Raw genomic sequence first — 19,054 nt, 5'->3', positions numbered from 1 at the left:
TTGATTTTTTTTTATTTGAAATGCAGAGTTGTGGCCAGCGCCGCAGCTCACTAGACTAATCCTCCACCTGCGGCTCCGGCACACCGGGTTCCAGTCCTGGATGGGGCACTGGATTCTGTCCCGGTTGCTCCTCTTCCAGTCCAGCTCTCTGCCTTGGCCCAGGAAGGCAGTGGAGGATGGCCCAAGTACTTGGGCCCTGCACCCACATGGGAGACCAGGAGGAAGCACCTGGCTCCTGGCTTCAGATCGGCGCAGCGCCGGCTGCAGCGTGCCACCATAGCGGCCATTTGGGGGGTGAACCAACAGAAGGAAGACCTTTCTCTCTCTCTCTCTCACTGTCTAACTCTGTCAAAAAAATAAAAAATAAATTAAAAAAAAAAAAGAAATGCAGAGTTGCAAAGAGAGAGGGAGAGACAGAGAGAGATCTTCCACCTACTGGTTTACTCCCCAGATGGCTGCAATGGACAAGGCTGGGTCAGACCAAAACCAGAGTCAGGAACTTCTTCCAGGTCTCCCTTGTGGGTGCAGGGGACCAAGCACTGCTGCTTTCCCAGGTGCATTAGCAGAGAGCTGGATCAGAAGTGGAGCAGCCTGGACTTGAAACAGCACCCATATGGGATACCAGCATCGCTGGTGGCAACTTTACCTGGTACACCACAATGCTGGCCCATCAAAAGCTAATTTGTTAAAACACTGACACTTTCAAAGGGATCACATAAACAAGACCAGTGTCTGCTAATACCAACTGATAGAATCAAAAAGGGAGAGAACGATCCAACATGGGAAGTGGGATACACAGCAGACTCATAGAATGGCAGATGTCCTAAACAGCACTCTGGCCTCAAAATCAGCCCTTAAGGCATTTGGATCTGGCTAAAAAGACCATGAGAGTATTTCAGGCATTGAAAGCCAACACTGTGGCAAAAAAAAAAAAAAAAAAAAAAAAAAGAAAGAAAGAAAGAAAGAAAGAAAAAAAAAATCTAAATGAAAGATCTCTGTGAGTGAGATCCCAGGTGGAAAGAACAGGCCATCAAAGAAGGAGGTACCTTTCTCTGAAGGGAGGAGAGAACTTCCACTTTGACTATGACCTTGTCTAAATAAGATCGGAGTTGGCGAACTCAAGAGGCTTCCATAGCCTTGGCAGCTCATGACAAGAGCCTCAGGTGATTACTGACGCCATAAACAAGAGTGTCAGTTGTTAAATCAACAACAGGAGTCACTGTGCACTTACTCCCCATGTAGGATCTCTGTCCTTAATTTGTTGTACTATGTGAATTAACGGTATAACTAAGACTCAAACAGTACTTTATACTTTATGTTTCTGTGTGGGTGCAAACTGTTGAAATCTTTACTTAGTATATATTAAATTGATCTTCTGTATATAAAGATAATTGAAAATGAATCTTGAAGATTGGGATGGGAGAGGGAGTGGAAGATGGGATGGTTGCAGATGGGAGGGAGGTTATGGAGGGAAAAAGCTGCTATAATCCAAAAGTTGTACTTTGGAAATTTATATTTATTAAATAAAAGTAAAAAAAAAAAAAAAAACACTGACACTTTCATGGCTCCCTATAAAGCGAGTCAAAAATCAAGGTTAATTTCTACACCACAGATCCTTTGATGATCACACTGGTCCTTGCATCCTAAGTCAGCATTAAAATCTACAATCAAGTTGGTGCTGTGGCATAGAAAGTTAAGCCTCTGCCTGCAGTGCCAGCATCTCACATGGGTGCATGCTCATGTCCCAGTTGTTCTACTTCTGATCCAGCTCCCTGCTAATGTGCCTGGGAAAACAGCCAAAGATGGTCCAAGTGCTTGGGCCCCTGCACCCATGGAGGAGACCTGGAAGAAGCTCCTGGCTTCAACCTGGCCCAGCCCTGGCCATTGGAGCCATTTGGGGAGTGAACCAGTGGATAGGGGATTCTCTCTCTCTCTCTCTCTCTCTCTCTCTCTCCCCTTCTCTCTGTGTATTTCTGCCTTTCAAATAAGTTTTCAAAATTTAACAAACAAAATAAAATCTGCAATCAAGCAAAAAGAAATCCTGCAGGTAACACAAAGCTCTGTGCCTGAAATGAGGCAGCCTTTTAAAAACCCTGAAACCAAATAGTTTTTACTTGAAAGGACACTAAACTATAATTTCAGCATTTTCTTTCTGTATCTTTGTTGTTTCCACAGAGGCAGGGGTCCCTTAGCTCTCTCCCAGAAAAGAAAGTAAACAGAGGAAGGATTTACTTTCATCTGTGTTGGGGAGGGGCCTGGGCTGTTTGGTGAAGACTGGGATGGGGATGGGGATGTTCAAGGCCTTTTGTGATGATGAGGGTCAAAAGACTTAGTAATACTGCATTTTATACACAGAAATCTGATAACACTACACATATTAGGACTGAAAAGGCCACCTTAATCTTCCAAATCTGAGCTTAAAAGGAAAAGGTTGGTGCTCCAAGTCTTTCTCTGCAGCCCTGTTCTAGTTCCCACTGCAGGAAAGAGGTGATTGGACAAGCAGGTGCACCTAACACTATCCTGATTGGGCATCACACTTCATGGTAGACCCCACTGCCTGGATAACAGAAAAACAAAAGTGCTTCAGAAACAAGTAAAATGCAGGAGTAACAGGCAAATCAGATTCCATCAGTCTCCAATGAAAAGCCTTGCCGTAGCTCCCCACTGCTTAAGATCAAGCCCAGTCTCTTCATCGCGAGTATAAACCCAGCTTCCTCTCACTGCCCAACTAGGGTTCCAGTCATACCCACCCTGCCATTCCACACTCTGCAAACCTGAATTTTCCTGCACTCCTCAGACAATGAGCATAAGTCTCAACCTCTCCACATTTGGCTACGGTGTACCCTCTATTTGCAACATCCTTCCAACTTGAGCCCAGCTTTGCCTGGCTTGTGCCTACTTCTTCTTGAGGTCTAGGTTAAGATACCCTTCTGGAAAACTCTGCAAGGAGCCTGTCAAAAGCAGAATAATAGTCACCATCACTCTGCCTCAACATGCACAGCTTACTCCCGGAAACTGAAGATGTCATGCTACAACGCAAGGGAGAATCAAGGTGGCAGGCAGAGTTAAGTTTGCTAAGCAACTGTCTTTGAGATGGGGAGAGGACCCTGGATGAGCCAGCTGTGTTGGCTTTAATTGCGAAAGTCTGCAGAAGTGAAAGCAGGAGACCAGGGTGTCCCAAGTCAGGGAACAAAATATGAAGATGGAAGCAGAAGTAGGAAGGATCTGGCTTTGAAGATGGAGGAAGGGGCCATGAGTCAAGGCCTGTGGCAGCCTCTGGAGGCCAGAAGCCAGAACAGACAAGGAACTACACTGCCCCCTGGGGCCTCCAGGAGAAAGAGCATCCTACTGACACCATTGTGGACACGCGACTTCCAGAGCTGTAGGATAGCACAGGTGTGTTGGTTTAAGCCACTAAGTTTGTGACTTGCTACAACAGTCACAAGAAACTAACTAGCGCACAGAGACCCAGCCCCACTTGTGCTGCAGGTCCATCCAGCAGCTTGTTTCCTGGCTAGTCTACACCACGTGTTCTCTCCAGAGTCCTACGAGCTCAGTGAGTATGTGCTGAGGGAACGCTGGCCACCACCTCTGACCTCACACGCAGTCAGGCCAACTCTTCCAGTCTCCAACACCACTGCTCTTAGCACCTTTTGCCACTCCTAAAACGCTATCTACAACATTCAAATCCTATCTCAAGAACCCTATTTCAAGAACTGTTCAAAGATTTTCTGAAATGTGTGTGTGGCTCATTCTGATCTTTGCCCAGTGACACACTATTCTGTTACATATTAAAAATATACTGCATCTTATGGTTTCATTTATGGAAGTTTTAAATTCCGAATCAGAAATAAAGATCCTTGAAGGGAAAATTCATGGCAGAACACCAAAGCACTTTTAAAAAATTGACAGTGTTTTCTTCAATGTGAACGATAACCATCATCGCAAATACGCATTTGACCTGAGATTGTATTCATGCTCACTATATGCAGGAGCTAAGAGAAACAATATTGCTCTTCCACCTTGTCCCCACACAGAGGAAAACAAACTATGAACCAAGAATAACTAAACCTGTTCTTGAATATTTTCTGCAATGTGTGACCCTTACATGGATCTCAGCGTGAGAGGGGAAATTTGAGCATGGATTGTTTGTTGACAAGGAAATTACCCTTCAAGATATGATAAGAGCATTGTAGCTACGTAGGAGAGTGCTTTTATTTTAAGAGATGCACGCCTTAATTTAGAGGCGATTTTCAAATCGTTCACCAAGGAAATGCTTTCATGGACATATATGGCCGGATAAAACAAATTTAGAAAAATCTTAACAGTTGTTAACTCGAAGTGCTGGCTATACTGGTAATCACTGTATCATGTTTTTAACCTTTCTATATGAAAAACTTAACAAAAGCTGTGAAAAAAATTCAAAACTAAACTGTAGACTGTGTAAGGATGCAAACATATGTTATAAAAGTATCAAGAGAGGAAAGGAAATGGAAAATGCAAAATTCAAGCTGTGATCACCTTTTAGATAAGTCTTTCATGTGACTAGCTGGAATCATGATGCTTTTATATCCACTTCATACTTATTGAAAATAGTATAAATGATTATAAATGAGACAACCTTGTGCAAAATCCCAGGGGGCATGATCTACAATGATCTCTACAAGAAAAATGTCCCAGAGTTGTTCAAAGTCTCAAACCCTGAGACAGTTCAAGTACACACACAGCACATGGGTGGAAAGAAAATAAAAATTCTGGAGTAAGTCTAATCCTGTTTCCCAGTCCTAGACTTATGCAAATTGAGGTAAAATGTTAAGTCCCACATGGGCTTAATAAATATTTACTGTCCCATGGCGCCACAGCAGTTTTGAAATGATCTGCTTGGGACCCAGCCTTAACCATCAAGATGTTTGGTCCCACGTGAGCCAGCCAGGTGATGAAGTCAGATGTCTTCATCAGCCTTACACAAAACTCACATAGCTGGCCATGGGCCATGGCAAATGGTGAGAACTGCAACCACAGCCAGGAAGCAAAAAGGCAACACCCCTGATCTTGTCAAAAGCCAAGGAAAGTCTGCAAAAAGCTGCTTGAAATGTCCACAGGCAGGCGCCCCTCACACTGGCCTGGACTCTGCTTCCCCCATGCAAGGCCTTTCAATTTTATGTTTGAAAGAAACTGCAACATCTTGGTAGTTCTTACAAAGTCTTAAGCAAACATTCCATGCCACGCCATGGAAAATAACTCTGACCTCTCCTTTGTGACTAAGAAAACATGTCCACATTTAGAAAGGGAACTGAACTCAGCACACCTCATACATGATGAACAAACCGACTGGTCATGTTGAAGCTTGGGACACACCACCCTGAAGTATGACCGTGGAAGACCAGAATCTGACACCCCAAAATAGATTTCTTGGGCATATGTTGGGCTGGTTATTCCGAGCCACTGCAGGCACAGTCATAGCTCTGAAAAACAGTCCTTCTGCAAATGAAATTTACATCCCTAAAGGAAATCCACATTAGTGAAGTATCCGTATCAGCAGGAGGGCTGCTCCCAGCCACCCTGCCCGACCTGGGAGACTTTATCTGCAAAGGACAACAGTTGTTCACCCCACATTTCCCCCTTCACCCTCCTCTCTTCCATCCCTCTTTTCCCCCAGAAACCCCAAGCCACCACTGATTTCCATCCTTTAGGATGCTAAGCTCCACTCATCTGAGCCAACTTCAAGACTTGTATTTCACATCCGTAAAAACAGTTTTTGCCCTGTTTATCCATTTTATGTCAATTTAATTTGCAATCCAGTCAAAGAATATAGAAGGGCAGAGGAAAGCCACATTTTTAATCTTTAGTCATTAATAAAATTATTCTCATCTCTGCAATCATTTCAAAATGTGACATCATTCTCATCAAATAAGTTCTGAAATATGTACAAAATAAGTGAGCAAAAGTGTAAACAGCTGCAGAATGAAAAAAAAGCTAATGAATTCTTCTCCTAAGTAGTCACCAGGTGAGTGAGTGAACACCCAAAACACATTAGTTTGTTTAATTTAAATCCAAGTAGCTGAAATTACAGAATTGCAGGTTTTCAGCTGAAAGTTTGTAGCCCAATGCCAGAATCTCACAGGTTCAGAAAAGCCAGATTATTGCAAAATCACAGAAAGTAACATTAAGGTAAAAATTTCCAAAGCAAATGTTTCAACTTTATAAACTCAGAACCACATACATAATTTATTTCTCCTTTAAATTTTTTTGGGGGGGTCAGAAAATGTAAGGTAAATCTCAACACTAAATACTGTATGATCCCAAGCAGGGTGTTTACAAGTTTTAGTTTTCTCAAGTGTAACCTAGGCTGTTTCTCTTGTTAAGACTGTTGAGATTCAAACTGATATTATGTATAAGTATTCTGCAAACTATAAATCAGTTTACACTAATAAACTAATTATCACTATTCTATGCAAAGTCTATAATCCAACATATTCATATATTCTATAATGAGTTATTGAGCAACAAGCAAATCCTAGTTCCACTTCTTTTCTCAAAGGTACAAAACCCCCCTCCATTAAAAAAAGGGGGGGGGGGTGACGTTCATGCAGTCTTACTTAGAGTAGGCACCCAGCACAAAACACAAAGTCACACAACCAAACAAAACCAAGCCTAGGAAACACAGTTGTTAAGTTCCTAAATGATCTGCTTTCCTTAACCTGAATGAAAATCTGTATTTCATTAAAAAAAAAAAATCTGTTTCAGGAAAATGCACATGCACATAATCACACCCAGAGTAAGGATACCACACATGTATAGATCATAATTTCTAATTACGAAATAATTTCCCAGAGCACTGCTTTAAAGTGCCCTACTTTCCCCAGTCCATTTATGACAAGCAAAGCATCTGCATCAAAAAATCCAATGCAGTGCACATTCAAAGCTTGACATAAGGGGTACTTCAAAAGGGTCACAGGAAAAAAAAACACACATGAAATTAAAAGATAATGTGCATTTTTTATGTACAGTTCTTGACAATCGATGTTAACATTTCTCAAAATAATAAAGAAAGCACTTTTCTTCTGTGTGGCTGTAGCAGAAAACCATTTAACACAAAGAGTAAGTGATGGAGAAATCAAGAATGGATTCTCTCAACCACATGACATCTGATTCAGCTGTGGAAACTGAAACTGGAAGTGATAGCTATTCATCTGGTAGATTATTTACAACTCAATGTGTCCCTTTCTCACCTAAAGGGAGGCAAAGATAACTCATTAAAAAATCTGCTAATTCTTCTAAAACTGATGAAACAAGAGATTAAGTGACTCATCTCTAAGACCAGGACATTGACTTTAAGAGCTATTTTTTGAAAGATTCAAGAGAACTAAAGTGAAAGGAAATACAACACGGGCACCAAAAGGAAGGAAAAATACTGGAAGATCACAAGAAGATAAAACACAATTTAAAGACCTAGGGCCTAGGTTCTCACTTTCAGAATCACAGAATGGAAGAAAACCATGACCTTGGAGGAAAATGTAACTTTTGAATGAGCTGTTGCAAGAGGATTTTTTAATTACACTGAGAGACTGAAGTCAGAACACCACCTTAAGGAATCCTGGTGAAGATGTAGAAAGATATGATCTTGGTGTCTATAATACACAAATGTGGATGATGCTATAACTGTGGCACCAAAGGAATGTTCCAGTGCATGTTCCAGTGCACCTGGAACATGAGGAATGTGACATCAAACTGGCAGGAGGACAGGTGCTTCCTAATACTCTCTTTATTCCTTAAGCAGACGAATGTGAATTTAGAACAAGAGTAATAGAAGCAGCTGTTTTTTTTTTTTTTTTACCTAAAAAGGGAGCTTCAAATACTAAATACATTGCACAAAGTGGCTTGAAAATGAGAACACCACACGAATATCAAAGAAAGATACACAATAAGCGGAGAAAGTTGCTTTTCACACAAAGAAATGACTACAGAGGATAAACATGGATTTATATGCCAGCCTGGTGATGATGAAATTCTTAAACCCAGAACCATCTGAGGATAAAAAAAGAACCACCACCTCTGGAAAAGTTTGTGAAAGAAATGTTAATCCTAAAGAATAAGTAATTATGGAGCCAGCACTGTGGCAGAGTGGGTAACACTGCTGCCTATGTTGCCGGTATCCTACATGGGAGTTGGGCTGAGTCCCAGCTGCTCCACTTCTGATCCAGTTCCCTGATAATGGCCTGGGAGAAGCAGTGGAAGATGGCCCAAGTGCTGGGGCCCCTGCCACCCATGTGGGAGACCAGGGTTAAGCTCCTGGCTCCTGGCTTCAGCCTGGCCCAGTCAGGACCATTGCAGCCACTTGGGGAGTGAACCAGAAGATAGAAGATCACTGTCTCTTCTTCTCTGTCTATAACTCTGAGTTTCAAAACAAATAAATGAATCTTTAAAATAAAAACAAAAACAAGTTATGGCAAGAAAAGAAATCTTGGGCCGGCGCTGTGGCTCAATAGGCTAATCCTCTGCCTGCGGCGCTGGCACACCGGGTTCTAGTCCCGGTCGGGGCACCAGATTCTGTCCCAGTTGCCCCTCTTTCAGTCCAACTCTCTGTTGTGGCCCAGGAGTGCAGTGGAGGATGACCCAGGTCCTTGGGCCCTGCACCTGCATGGGAGACCAGGAGAAGCACCTGGCTCCTGGCTCTGGATCAGCGCGGTGCGACGGCGCATGGCCATTGGGGGGTGAACCAATGGAAAATGGAAAAGGAATACCTTTTTCTCTGCTCTGTCACTGCCCACTGTGCCTGTGAAAGAAAGAAAGAAAGAGAGAGAGAGAGAGAGAGAGAGAGAGAGAGAGAGGAAGGAAGGAAGGAAGGAAGGAAGGAAGGAAGGAAGGAAGGAAGAAACAGGAAGGAAGGAAGGAAGGAAGGAAGGAAGGAAGGAAAAAAGAAGGGAGGGAGGAGGGAGGGATGAAGGAAGAAAAGAAAGAAAGAAGGAAAGAAAGAAAGAAAGAGAAAAGAAATCTTAAATTTTAAATGGGGGGAGAGTTGAGAAATTATCACCATCTAAATAATAAAAGATCTTGCTGTTTGTATCAGTGCTTGTTGATTTCAGAGTAAAAGACTAAGGTCATTTGAGCACTGAAACAATGCATTGCAGAATTTAATCTTGAAAAGACAGTCTTAAAGTATAATCACCGATGGCAGGGCAGGCATTGTAACACAGCAGAGTAAGCTAACACTTGGGATGCCTGTAAGTCCTGGCTACTTGGCTTCCAATCCTGCTCCCTGCTAATGTACTTGGGAAGCAACAAATGATGGATCAAGTGCTTGAGTCCATGCCACTGATGTGCAAGACCTGGCTGGAGTTCCAGGCTCCTAGATTCAGCCTGGCCCAGCCCTACCCATTTGGAGAATAAACTAGCAAATGAAAGATAGCTTTCTCTGTCTCTCTACCTTTCAAATAATAGATCTTTTTTAAAAAATAAAAAAATGATGGCAAACTATCTTCATTAGAGTATCTGAAACACTCTATTTTCATCCTAGCTTTATTCAGACTAAAGTGACTTTTTACTGTCAAATCTTTAGTACTGTAACAAGAACTTAATTTAACCTATCCAACTACATGGAAAACTTTTCATATTATTTTCAACTACCATTTTCTTTACTGTAAGCACCACTGTAGGGGTGAATACTCTGCCATATACATTGTACTTGTGTGTGCTTTTATTAAATCCTAGGACAAAGACATAGACAGCTACAAAAAATAAATCATCTTTGGCAACCCAGGGGAGAAAAGAAAATAAATTCTTTAATGTCAAGATCATAGTACATAAAATAGTACATAATACATACTACATAAAATATTCCTAAGATATATTAATTGTCACAGGAGCAAACCAGATGGAAAATATCCCTGTGACTTCCAAATCACCATGCAAGCATAAATTATTGTGACTATTAGTGCTACTGAGTTAATTTTTTTATCTTTTTTTTTTTTTTTTTTTTTTGGGGATAGGCAGAGTGGACTGTGAGAGAGAGAGACAGAGAGGAAGGTCTTCCTTTTTCCATTGGTTCACCCCCTAATGGCCGCTGCGGTGGGCGCATCGCGGTGATCCGAAGCCAGGAGCCAGGTGCTTCTCCTGGTCTCCCACGTGGGTACAGGGCCCAAGCACTTGGGCCATCCTCCACTGCACTCCCGGGCCACAGCAGAGAGCTGGACAGGAAGAGGAGCGACCAGGACAGAATCCGGAACCCCGACTGGGACTAGAACCAGGTGTGCCGGCGCTGCTGGAGGAGGATTAGGCTATTGAGCCCCTGCAGCAGAGGATTAGGCTATTGAGCCGCTGTGCCGGCTGACTACTGAGTTATTTAAGAACCATGCAAATTTGGTACACAACAAATTGTATCCAAGTGAATCATCACTGAACGTGATACTTCTATTAGTTACCTTTTTGCCTTTTGGTCATGATCCCTAAAAATGACACCCTGGTCATACTGGGTGGGATGCAACAGAATGGTCTAGCCAGTGACTGAGGTTCTGATGTGGGTTCTGGTCCCAGCTCTGCCACTTGCCCCAGCTCATTTTGAGCAAAAACAACCACTTATAGGGCAAGTTTATTATTTTAAAATATATATGCATTTATTGAACTAAGTTGCTTCTAAGCTCTCTTGAAGCTCATTGGTTCTTAGTCCCTGCTTTATCAAGAAAATTCAGGGAAGCAGTCAAACACTATGATCTTGCCTCTTTTGCTCTTAAATGTTTCCATACCCACTCCCATCCATCTCTTTCCTGCCCTTGGACATCATAGTCATCTGTCTCTGCCCCTGGTTTGCTCTCTTTCTTCCAGGGCCTCTCAGCAGCATTTTCACTCTCACTTGATTTCTTTCTTACATATTCCCCTCCCTTAAAAAACAAAGTCTTCACTGGATCCTCCTGTCCTCTCTACCTGCTATCCTGTATTCCCTTTCACTGCATGACCAATAACCACCAGTATTTCACCTCTCACTGTGTCAACCTAAAACCTGAATTCCACTAAGATCTGCTGAATGCAGCCATCTAGATCTCAGCCTTACTCCTCAGTGCTATTGGTGACAGCCTCTAAGCAATCCTCTTCTTTTAGATTCCAAGACTCCCATTCTCGTGATACAGGAGACCTCTGCCCCTCCAACCCCGCTCTAGGCATGGGCAACTCCCAAGGCTCTGTCTTCAGTTCTCTTCCCCCGTCCTAATGGGAAAATAAAACAGAACAAAACAAAACAAAAACCAGGACCTCCAGCTCTTAGGTACAGCTTCCAACCTTCATGTGGTAGAAAACAACATACCCTGCCAACCCGTCTCACTAATAATCACTCACTGCTAACCTGAAAAACTGGCCACAATCTTTTTTGGCTTCTTTCCTAAAAGTCTCCTAAGTTGCACTTCAAAATGTGTCTCTAAGCAGGCTCTTATTTTATCAATCTTATTTTGATCACCCCAGTCCAGGCCCCATCATCATGATCTAAAAATGTAAGAATACTTCCATAAGTTCGTGCAAATAGACTTAAAAGATACTTAACTTTGAGGCCAGTGTTGTGGCCACTGCCTATGATGCCAGGATCCCAAATCAGGGCTGGTTAGTGTTCTGACTGCTTCACTTCTGATCCAGCTCCCTACTAATGCACCTGGGAAAAGCAGCAGAAAATGGCCCAAGTGTTTGGGCCCCTGCACCCATGTGGCAGACTTGGAAAAAGCTCCTGGCTCCTATCTTCAGCCTGGCTGGGTTCTAGCCAAAGCAGCCATGTGGGGAGTGAACCAGTGGATGGAAGATGGATCTCTCTCCTCTCTCTCTCTCCCTCTCTCGCTATAACTCTTTCAAATAAATAAATAAATCTTTTTTTTAAAAAAAAGATACTTAACTTTGGTACAAAAAAGATTGAATTCACAAATACCAGCAGTCTTCACAAAGCTCATAGAGAATGCATATTATCCAAAAAGCTATGCAAGGGTTTCAAAACTTTATGCACTAAAATAAAATTCTTTTAAGTCCAATTTCCATAAACTTCTTTAAGTGCCCTCATACACATCTTTCCTCTCCAATCCCTACTCTAGATTTCTCACAAGTCCACATCAGTTCCTAGGGACAGCATTTGCAATATTCTCTTTCCAAAATAGTGTCTTTGAGGCAGGTCACTCCACCTTATAACACTTTGCCCAGAGTGCTGCCAGAGTGAGACTAACATCTCTGCAAACTTCTCAGATGCCATCAGATAAAGCCTAGTAATCTCTTTAGAAGTCTCCAAACTCCCAGCTCTACCTCCTAGACATGCACAGTTTATGCTCCAGGACTGCCACACTAAGTTGCTTAGTTTGTTCTGTGCCCAGGATGCTGACTCAAGAAACAGTCGAACACACCCTCTGCCTAGAATGTCTTTCCCCTGCCCTTGTCCACCTGAGGAGTCTGGAGACACCTTTTAATCCCAAACTCAACTCTCTGAAGCTCTTCCTGTTATTGCCAAGTAGGGCCCAACTCTGCCCTCTGATGTGGAAAATGAGTCTTATACAGATCTCTGATAAATTTAACTCATAAATATCTCCAGGGGATCCTGTGGAGGTGGCTCTTGGTCTTCTTTCAAGTACCACTCCAGGAACTGACAATGAGCAACATCCCCTGGCCCGTAAGCAGCGCTGTTTTCATCCCTGATTCTCTGGAGCACAAGATCTTCTCCCAGCATAAGTCTCCCAGGCTTGAACCATGAGAATGTGATGTTAATAATAGTATTATGAAAAGACTACAAAGTGGCAATGCATGGGAATAGACTACAAAAGTAGATTACAATATACCTCCTTTGAGGCCTTCATTAATTCCCCCAGGGGATTTGCCTTTACTACAACTGCAACAGAGAAGGCCCTGAAAGAATTTAAATGAACCAAATATTAACCAGCCTCCAATGTGTAAATTCATTTTAAAACAGCCCTTGACCTGGAAATACAGGTATACTCAAAGACACACCCTGATAAAAAAGAACAGGCAGAGGATAGAGGTCAATGTCTCCAAGCTTGCCAAGTCAAGAGTTCCTTGTGATAAACTCTAAAAGTTATAGTTTAGCATAGTCTGAATAGGCTTATCCTTGTCTAAGAAATCTTAGCAAAACACAGGTTACATATAGCCATGCCGATGCCCAGAAAACAAAATTCAGCTGACTGCATACTAATGAAAATCAACAGGACAGTGTTCACAGATAAATAAATAAGCAGTGAGGTAACCCAGTCACAGATGGAGACAACAGTTCTAATGAGCGAAACCACATCACAAAAGTAGTTTTCATTTTAAGTGCTTATGCTGTTAAAAGAAAAAAATTCAAGAGGTATTTCGGGCATGGTTCCCTGAACATGTGTTGTCTTAATAAAAAGCTTGTTAGCTTCATCAGTTAAGGAAGTCAACATGGGGAAGCTGGCATTTCCTTGATTCTCAACTATACAAGCACTAAAACAAAAATAAATCCCAACCTAATTAATTCTATTTTTGGTCTAGTTTCCAAGGCAGTTTTCACAGACTATTCTCAGCCCACTGTTTCTAGCTTTGTAACTTCAACCTGCAGTAACAGAAACTGTTACATTTTCTATTAATTCCTTGACACATAATCTCTCACAGACTCATTTTATTCCAACTGCCATCAAGAGTAGAAACAAAGTGTCACTCCATTGATTCTCAAGTTTCAGTCCTAAATTCAGAGTCCTTTGTTTCTTCATACTATCACGTGGTCTGTTCCTATTAGTGCTTTATATCCTGGGTTCCACCAAGTTCATCAACATTAACTTTTCAGGTGGGCTCTTTCCCAGATCAGAACTGCCAGCAGGGATCAGAGGAAAGAGAATCAAGTTCCAGTTTTAAAAGGCACTGAACTTGACCTTGGACAATCCACTTTACTTCTGTAATTCAAATGGCAATTCAGCTCCTCGGTTCCATAAAAAGAATGCTTCTAGGAATTACTTCGTGCCTTCAACTCGTCAAGTAAAATGAAAATTTATAAGCAGAAGGTTTTATAAAACAATCTATTCTTTGGCTCAATTTCCTAAACCAGTAGGAGGATCCCTAAGGTCACAACAGTGCATTTCTCCAAAAGTTCTTACTGGCTCCAAGCCTAATGCAAACACAGCCGAATGGACTTTTGCTAGCTTTAAACAGAATAGTCGTGGTGCATCTAGGTATTGTTAACTGTGCAGCAAGGTTCATCCCTGGAAAAGGGAGTGAAAACTCCTCGTCAATTAACTTGTCGGAAGACTGACTTGTCGGACTCCAAAGAGGCTGGAAGGTCACAACTGTGTCACGTGTGCGACAGTCTCAAATCTGCAGAATCCATCACACTGGGAGAGCAGCGTGGACTCGGGGTGGCGCGCGGGGCGTCAGGATCCAGTGACAGTCGGCACCGAAGGCGCACGTCTCGAGTTTAGTCCCAACTTTGCTCCCTCTACCGAGAAGCCGAGCGCGGCTGCAGCCTCCAGAAAACTGCAGCTCCAAGCGGGGCGGCTTCCGCGCGATCCCCGCGCCCCGAGAGGGACGCCGGATCGGGAATTAAGCAAATGCAACCCAAGGGCATCACTCAGCTCTCCCGCGCCGCAGTGCTCGCCGTCATCCCGGGGAAAGGCACCGTCGCTGGGGTCCGACTCCCCGAGCCCACTCCGGGGAGGAGGAAGGAGAGCCAGGCCGGAGGAAGGCGCAGCGGACAGCCCGCGCCTCTCCCTGACATCCTGCGCGCCCCACCCCGCTCCCAGGTGTCCCGGACCCAGGCAGAACCCCGCGGGGCTGGAGGGCGCGCCTCCCGCAGCTCCACTTACTTTGTCGCTGGTGCTCTCGGTTTCGTGGTCGCCGCCGGCCGCCTCTCCCTCGCGGGGTGGCGGCGCCACCGCTCCCCCGGGGCCGGGGCAGCCTCCCCGGTGCCTCAGCTCCAACATCATCCGCTCCCGCGCAGCCGCGGCGGTCTCCTCCAACGCCCCGAAACCCGAGCCGCGCGCGGGGTCCCGCAGGCGGCCGCGCACTGGACGCTCAGCGGAGCCACTAACACCCCGCCAGCATGGAGCCGCCGCCGCCGCCGCCGCGCCGGGTCACCCCCAAAACGGCAGCAACGAGCGAGCGCTCGAGGCCGCCTCCTGCGAGCGCGGCGCCGGCGGAGGGGCCGCGTCGGGGTGCGGGGCAGGCTCGGGGCGCTTGGCCCGAGCCGAGCAGGCGGGGACGCGGCGGAGCGCGGCCGCCGGTTGCCAGGTGCGCGCCTGCACACAGAGGCCCCAGGTAGGAGGAGCGCAGGGGCGGGGAGCGAGGGAGGGAGCCTGACCCGCTCCGGAGCAGCCCGGCCACACCCCGCCCCGCCTCCCGGAGCCGGACCCGCGAGTCGGCAGGTCCCCGCCGCTTCCACCTGGGTCCCGGTGCCGGCCGCCCGCAGCCGGGTCACGCGCCGCACGCCCCGCCCCGCCCCTCTGCGCTGCACTGCGGCGTCCTCGGCCCCGCCTCCCACGCGACGTCACGAGCCGGCCCCGCCCGCACCAGGTGGGCGCTCTGCGGGAAGGTGGCCGGGGTGGGCGGGGAGCGGAGGAGCGCGCAGGTGCGGTGGGGCCGGCGCGGGCCGGGCGCCTGGACGGGAGGCGTGAGGACCTGGAGGGGAGGCGCTCGCAGACGCCGGGCCGCGCGGACGGCGTCCCGCTGCGCGCCCAGTGGGGCCGCGGCGGCGTCTGGAAGCGGAAACCTGTCAGGCAGGACTGACCCGTCAGCTCCGCGGCATTCCAGGCCGCTGTCATCACCCGGAGGACGGGACGTGGGTTTGCCTCCCTTGGGCGTCCGGGTACGCGAGGGACGGGCTGGCCAGCACGCAGACCCGAGCTCGGTCTTGGAGGAGCTGGGTGTTGAGCCTCGCCAGGTTCACTGCCTCGAGTCCACAGGGAACCCGTGCTTGCCGACGACGAGCAGGGCTGAGCAGGCAGGGACCTCGGGCTGCTCACGCTGGAACAGGAAGGGCACAAGATCCGCGTTAATTCCAGCCCCAATCCTGTTAGATTAGTTTTCTTGACAGGGCTGCCACCTGGTCCTTACTGACAGGCTGACAGGCGGCGAGGGAGGGAGGGAGAGAGAGACAGAGACGGCCTTCGTGCAAACACGGTAACATTCAGGAGAGCGCCCTTATGCAAATAAATCAACCGTAAATTTCTCAAGGTCATGACCGACAGGATCACATAAGGAACGTGTTGCTCTGAAAATTTAATAGCAAATGAGACCACCTGAAGTAGGATGCATGGACGGCAGGACATCATTCTGCCTCACCAGACATCGCCTTTAAAGCTGTGGGTTCAGTTTGGGCTGCCATATTTTCAAAAGGAGGTAGAGAAGCCATAAGTTGTTCCTTACGGGGAGAGTAAGAACAGTGGCAGGGAAAGGAAAGTCCTTTGACTGACAGACATTCACGTGAAGACAGTAGGTGACTGAGTTAACCAGTTGTCCTCCATTTCCTTGGAGGACCGGAAGGGAATGGCTGCCCTGTGGCCAAGAAGAAAATCAAAATACAAAACTTGAAGGCGGTAGTTGGGGTTTCCATCTCTGGCTACCCCACCCCACCAGCAAAATGGATTAGAAGTGCCCCTTTCCAACCCTTCCAGGAGCCAAGAAGCCTGGATTTTAGAGCCACCAAAACCGCTAACTGGTCGTGTGTCCTGTAAGCCATTAGGCCTCAATGTCCCCAGCTATGAAGTGGCTAGTGAGGAGGACAACCTCTGAGGTCCACTGCAGCACTCGATGGGAATCCAGCTTCCCTTTCCCCAGGGCCTCAACAGGGACCTGGCCTAGCCAGGCACCTCAACACCTTCTGGCCCATCAACCTCATAGCTGCTTTGACATTCTCCTTTTACTGCTGGAGAAAAACGGATAGAAGAGTGGCAGGAGGGAACAAGAGAGGACTGTATGGGTGACAGGGCCGCCGTATGCCCTAGGCCAGGAAATGTGGGACCAGTGTGAAAACTGCCTTGACTCAGCAGCTTTCCAAGTTCCCTTTCCTTCTCTGAGCTCCCACAGTCCTGTATTTCAGCCCAGATGGTCATTTCTTTCAGTTTTCCTCATGGTTAATTGCCACCAGTTGAGTGGTTAGACTGAGCCCAGGCAGCATGAACCACACTTTCTTCATTTGTACAGGTCTAACTCTTGCCACAGTGCCTCGATGATGCTTGCTATCAACATGAATGAAACAATGAGTGGATGCAGAAGTATTGTACAGCAAATGAAATACATAACAGTTTCCAAAAGTTTCTGGAAAATGTATTTTTTCAAGTAGCCTCACATACAGTATTAATGATTATTTAAAAAAGAAGTCTTTATTGGACTTAGGTACTCAATCACTTCGTGTGAAAAAGAGATTGAGCCAGCACTGTGGCACAGCAGGTTAAGCCACCACCTGCAATGCCAGTGTTCCGAATGAATGGTGGTTGGACTCCCATCCCATCCTGCTCCCTGCTAATGTGCCTGGGAAAGCAGCAGAAGGTGGCCCAAATACTTGGGACTGCACCCATGTGGGAGACCCAGAAGAAGCTGCTGGCTCCTGGCTTCAGCCTAACCCAGCCCCAGGCATTGTGATCATTTGGGAGAGTGAACTAGCAGATGAAAGATATTCTCTCTCTCTCTCTCTCTCCCTCCCTCCCTCCCCCTCCCCGTAACACTACCTTTCAAATTAATTAATTAATTAATCTTTATTTAAAAGAAGAGATTCAATTTGATATGTATTAGGAAATGTTCTCATGGTGGGTTATAGATTTTATTTAAGATATATTACCATGTATTCAACCACAAATAGTCTTATTGACCTCTAACTCAGACTTTTGTTTCCTTGTGCTTCATTCAATGATCTAAAGGAATCGCATTGTGTTTAGTAACACCGAGTCTGGCGTGTGATGGTTTCTAAAGCCTCCCTGTTGGATTCACTAGAACTTAATCTGCCAATGTGCACCACGTACCCCCCAGCACATGCACGGCATAATCAGGAGAGGAGACTCCCTTGCAATGTATGCTTCTTGGTTGACTTTAAAGATTTTCCACTTCAGTGGTGTTGCTGGAGGGGTAGGAGAGGCAGTGCTAACATTGTTATTTTTATAGTATCTATTTTAGTTGTATGATTTTTGCCTTCTCTTTTGCCCAAGATAATGAGGATACGATGGAGAAACCTGTTGTCATTTTCAACAGTACCTACAAACCTTCGTCGATGGATAAATGTTCAAGCTGCTCTCTACATCAGAGGTTTGAGGGCACCTGGCTACATTGTCCCCAGCCTGCCAGGGAAAGAAGGAATCTTCCTGGGCTAAGCATTGCCTGTTGCTTGGGAACCCATGATATAGTTTTTGTCACTTGACCTGTCTTTCTCTGTAGCCCTCTGTCAGCTCCGTTTCTACGTTGCAGGTAAGAATTCTGATTTAGGCCTACCAGAAAAATATTTTGTGTGAAAACCTTGCAGGACAATGAAGGTTTACATCCTTTTTGTTCACTCAAACTGCAAGGAAAAAAATGCTGTGATATCCAGCATTACAGAGAGAGTACGGGAGGAGAGAGTGTGGTTGCGTAGTGACAAGCATGGGATTTATACATCAGTAGCTCAACTTTGGGTCCAAGTCACAGCTCTGCCATCTTCTACACGTGACCTAATTTACTTTATACAACTTTTTAATCACACGCAGCTTCAGCTGTATCTAATTAACATGCCTGTCTAAAGTTTAAGTAATAACTATGTAATAATTTACAAAACACTTTTACATACATTATCTCACTTATTCTACTCAACAATCTGTAAGGTAGGCATGAAGAGTATTACTCCCATGTTACAAGAAAAAGAAATCAGAATGTTTTTAGGTATGTCCTAGGCAACAGCTGAATTTTCTGCACCACATGAACATTTCACATCCAGGTGCTTGTTCAACTCCTAGCTACTCCACTCTTCCAATCCAGCTTCCTGCTGATGCACTTGGGAGGCAGGAGAGGATGGCCCAAGAAATTGGGTTCCTGCCACCCATATGGAGACCTGTGTATAGTAAGAATGATAAAATTTGCATTCCCCCATTAATAATTGGACTCAATTACA

At 45.4% G+C, this 19,054-nt stretch overlaps 1 protein-coding gene across 1 annotated transcript in view; it reads right to left on the bottom strand.

The window, feature by feature from the left end:
• The window catches only part of CDS1 (CDP-diacylglycerol synthase 1), an 84,728-nt gene extending 69,822 nt beyond the window's left edge, over positions 1–14,906 (bottom strand). The window contains exon 1 of the mRNA XM_062199899.1: positions 14,790–14,906. Within this exon, the coding sequence (XP_062055883.1) occupies positions 14,790–14,906 (117 nt within the window). The remainder of the gene's footprint in view (positions 1–14,789) is intronic.
• Positions 14,907–19,054: the final 4,148 nt, after the last annotated feature.

Source organism: Lepus europaeus, chromosome 8, assembly GCF_033115175.1.
Source record: "Lepus europaeus isolate LE1 chromosome 8, mLepTim1.pri, whole genome shotgun sequence".
Taxonomy (NCBI): domain Eukaryota; kingdom Metazoa; phylum Chordata; class Mammalia; order Lagomorpha; family Leporidae; genus Lepus; species Lepus europaeus.
Note: the sequence above shows the minus strand (reverse complement) of the source record. Positions and strands in the feature narration are given on the sequence as shown.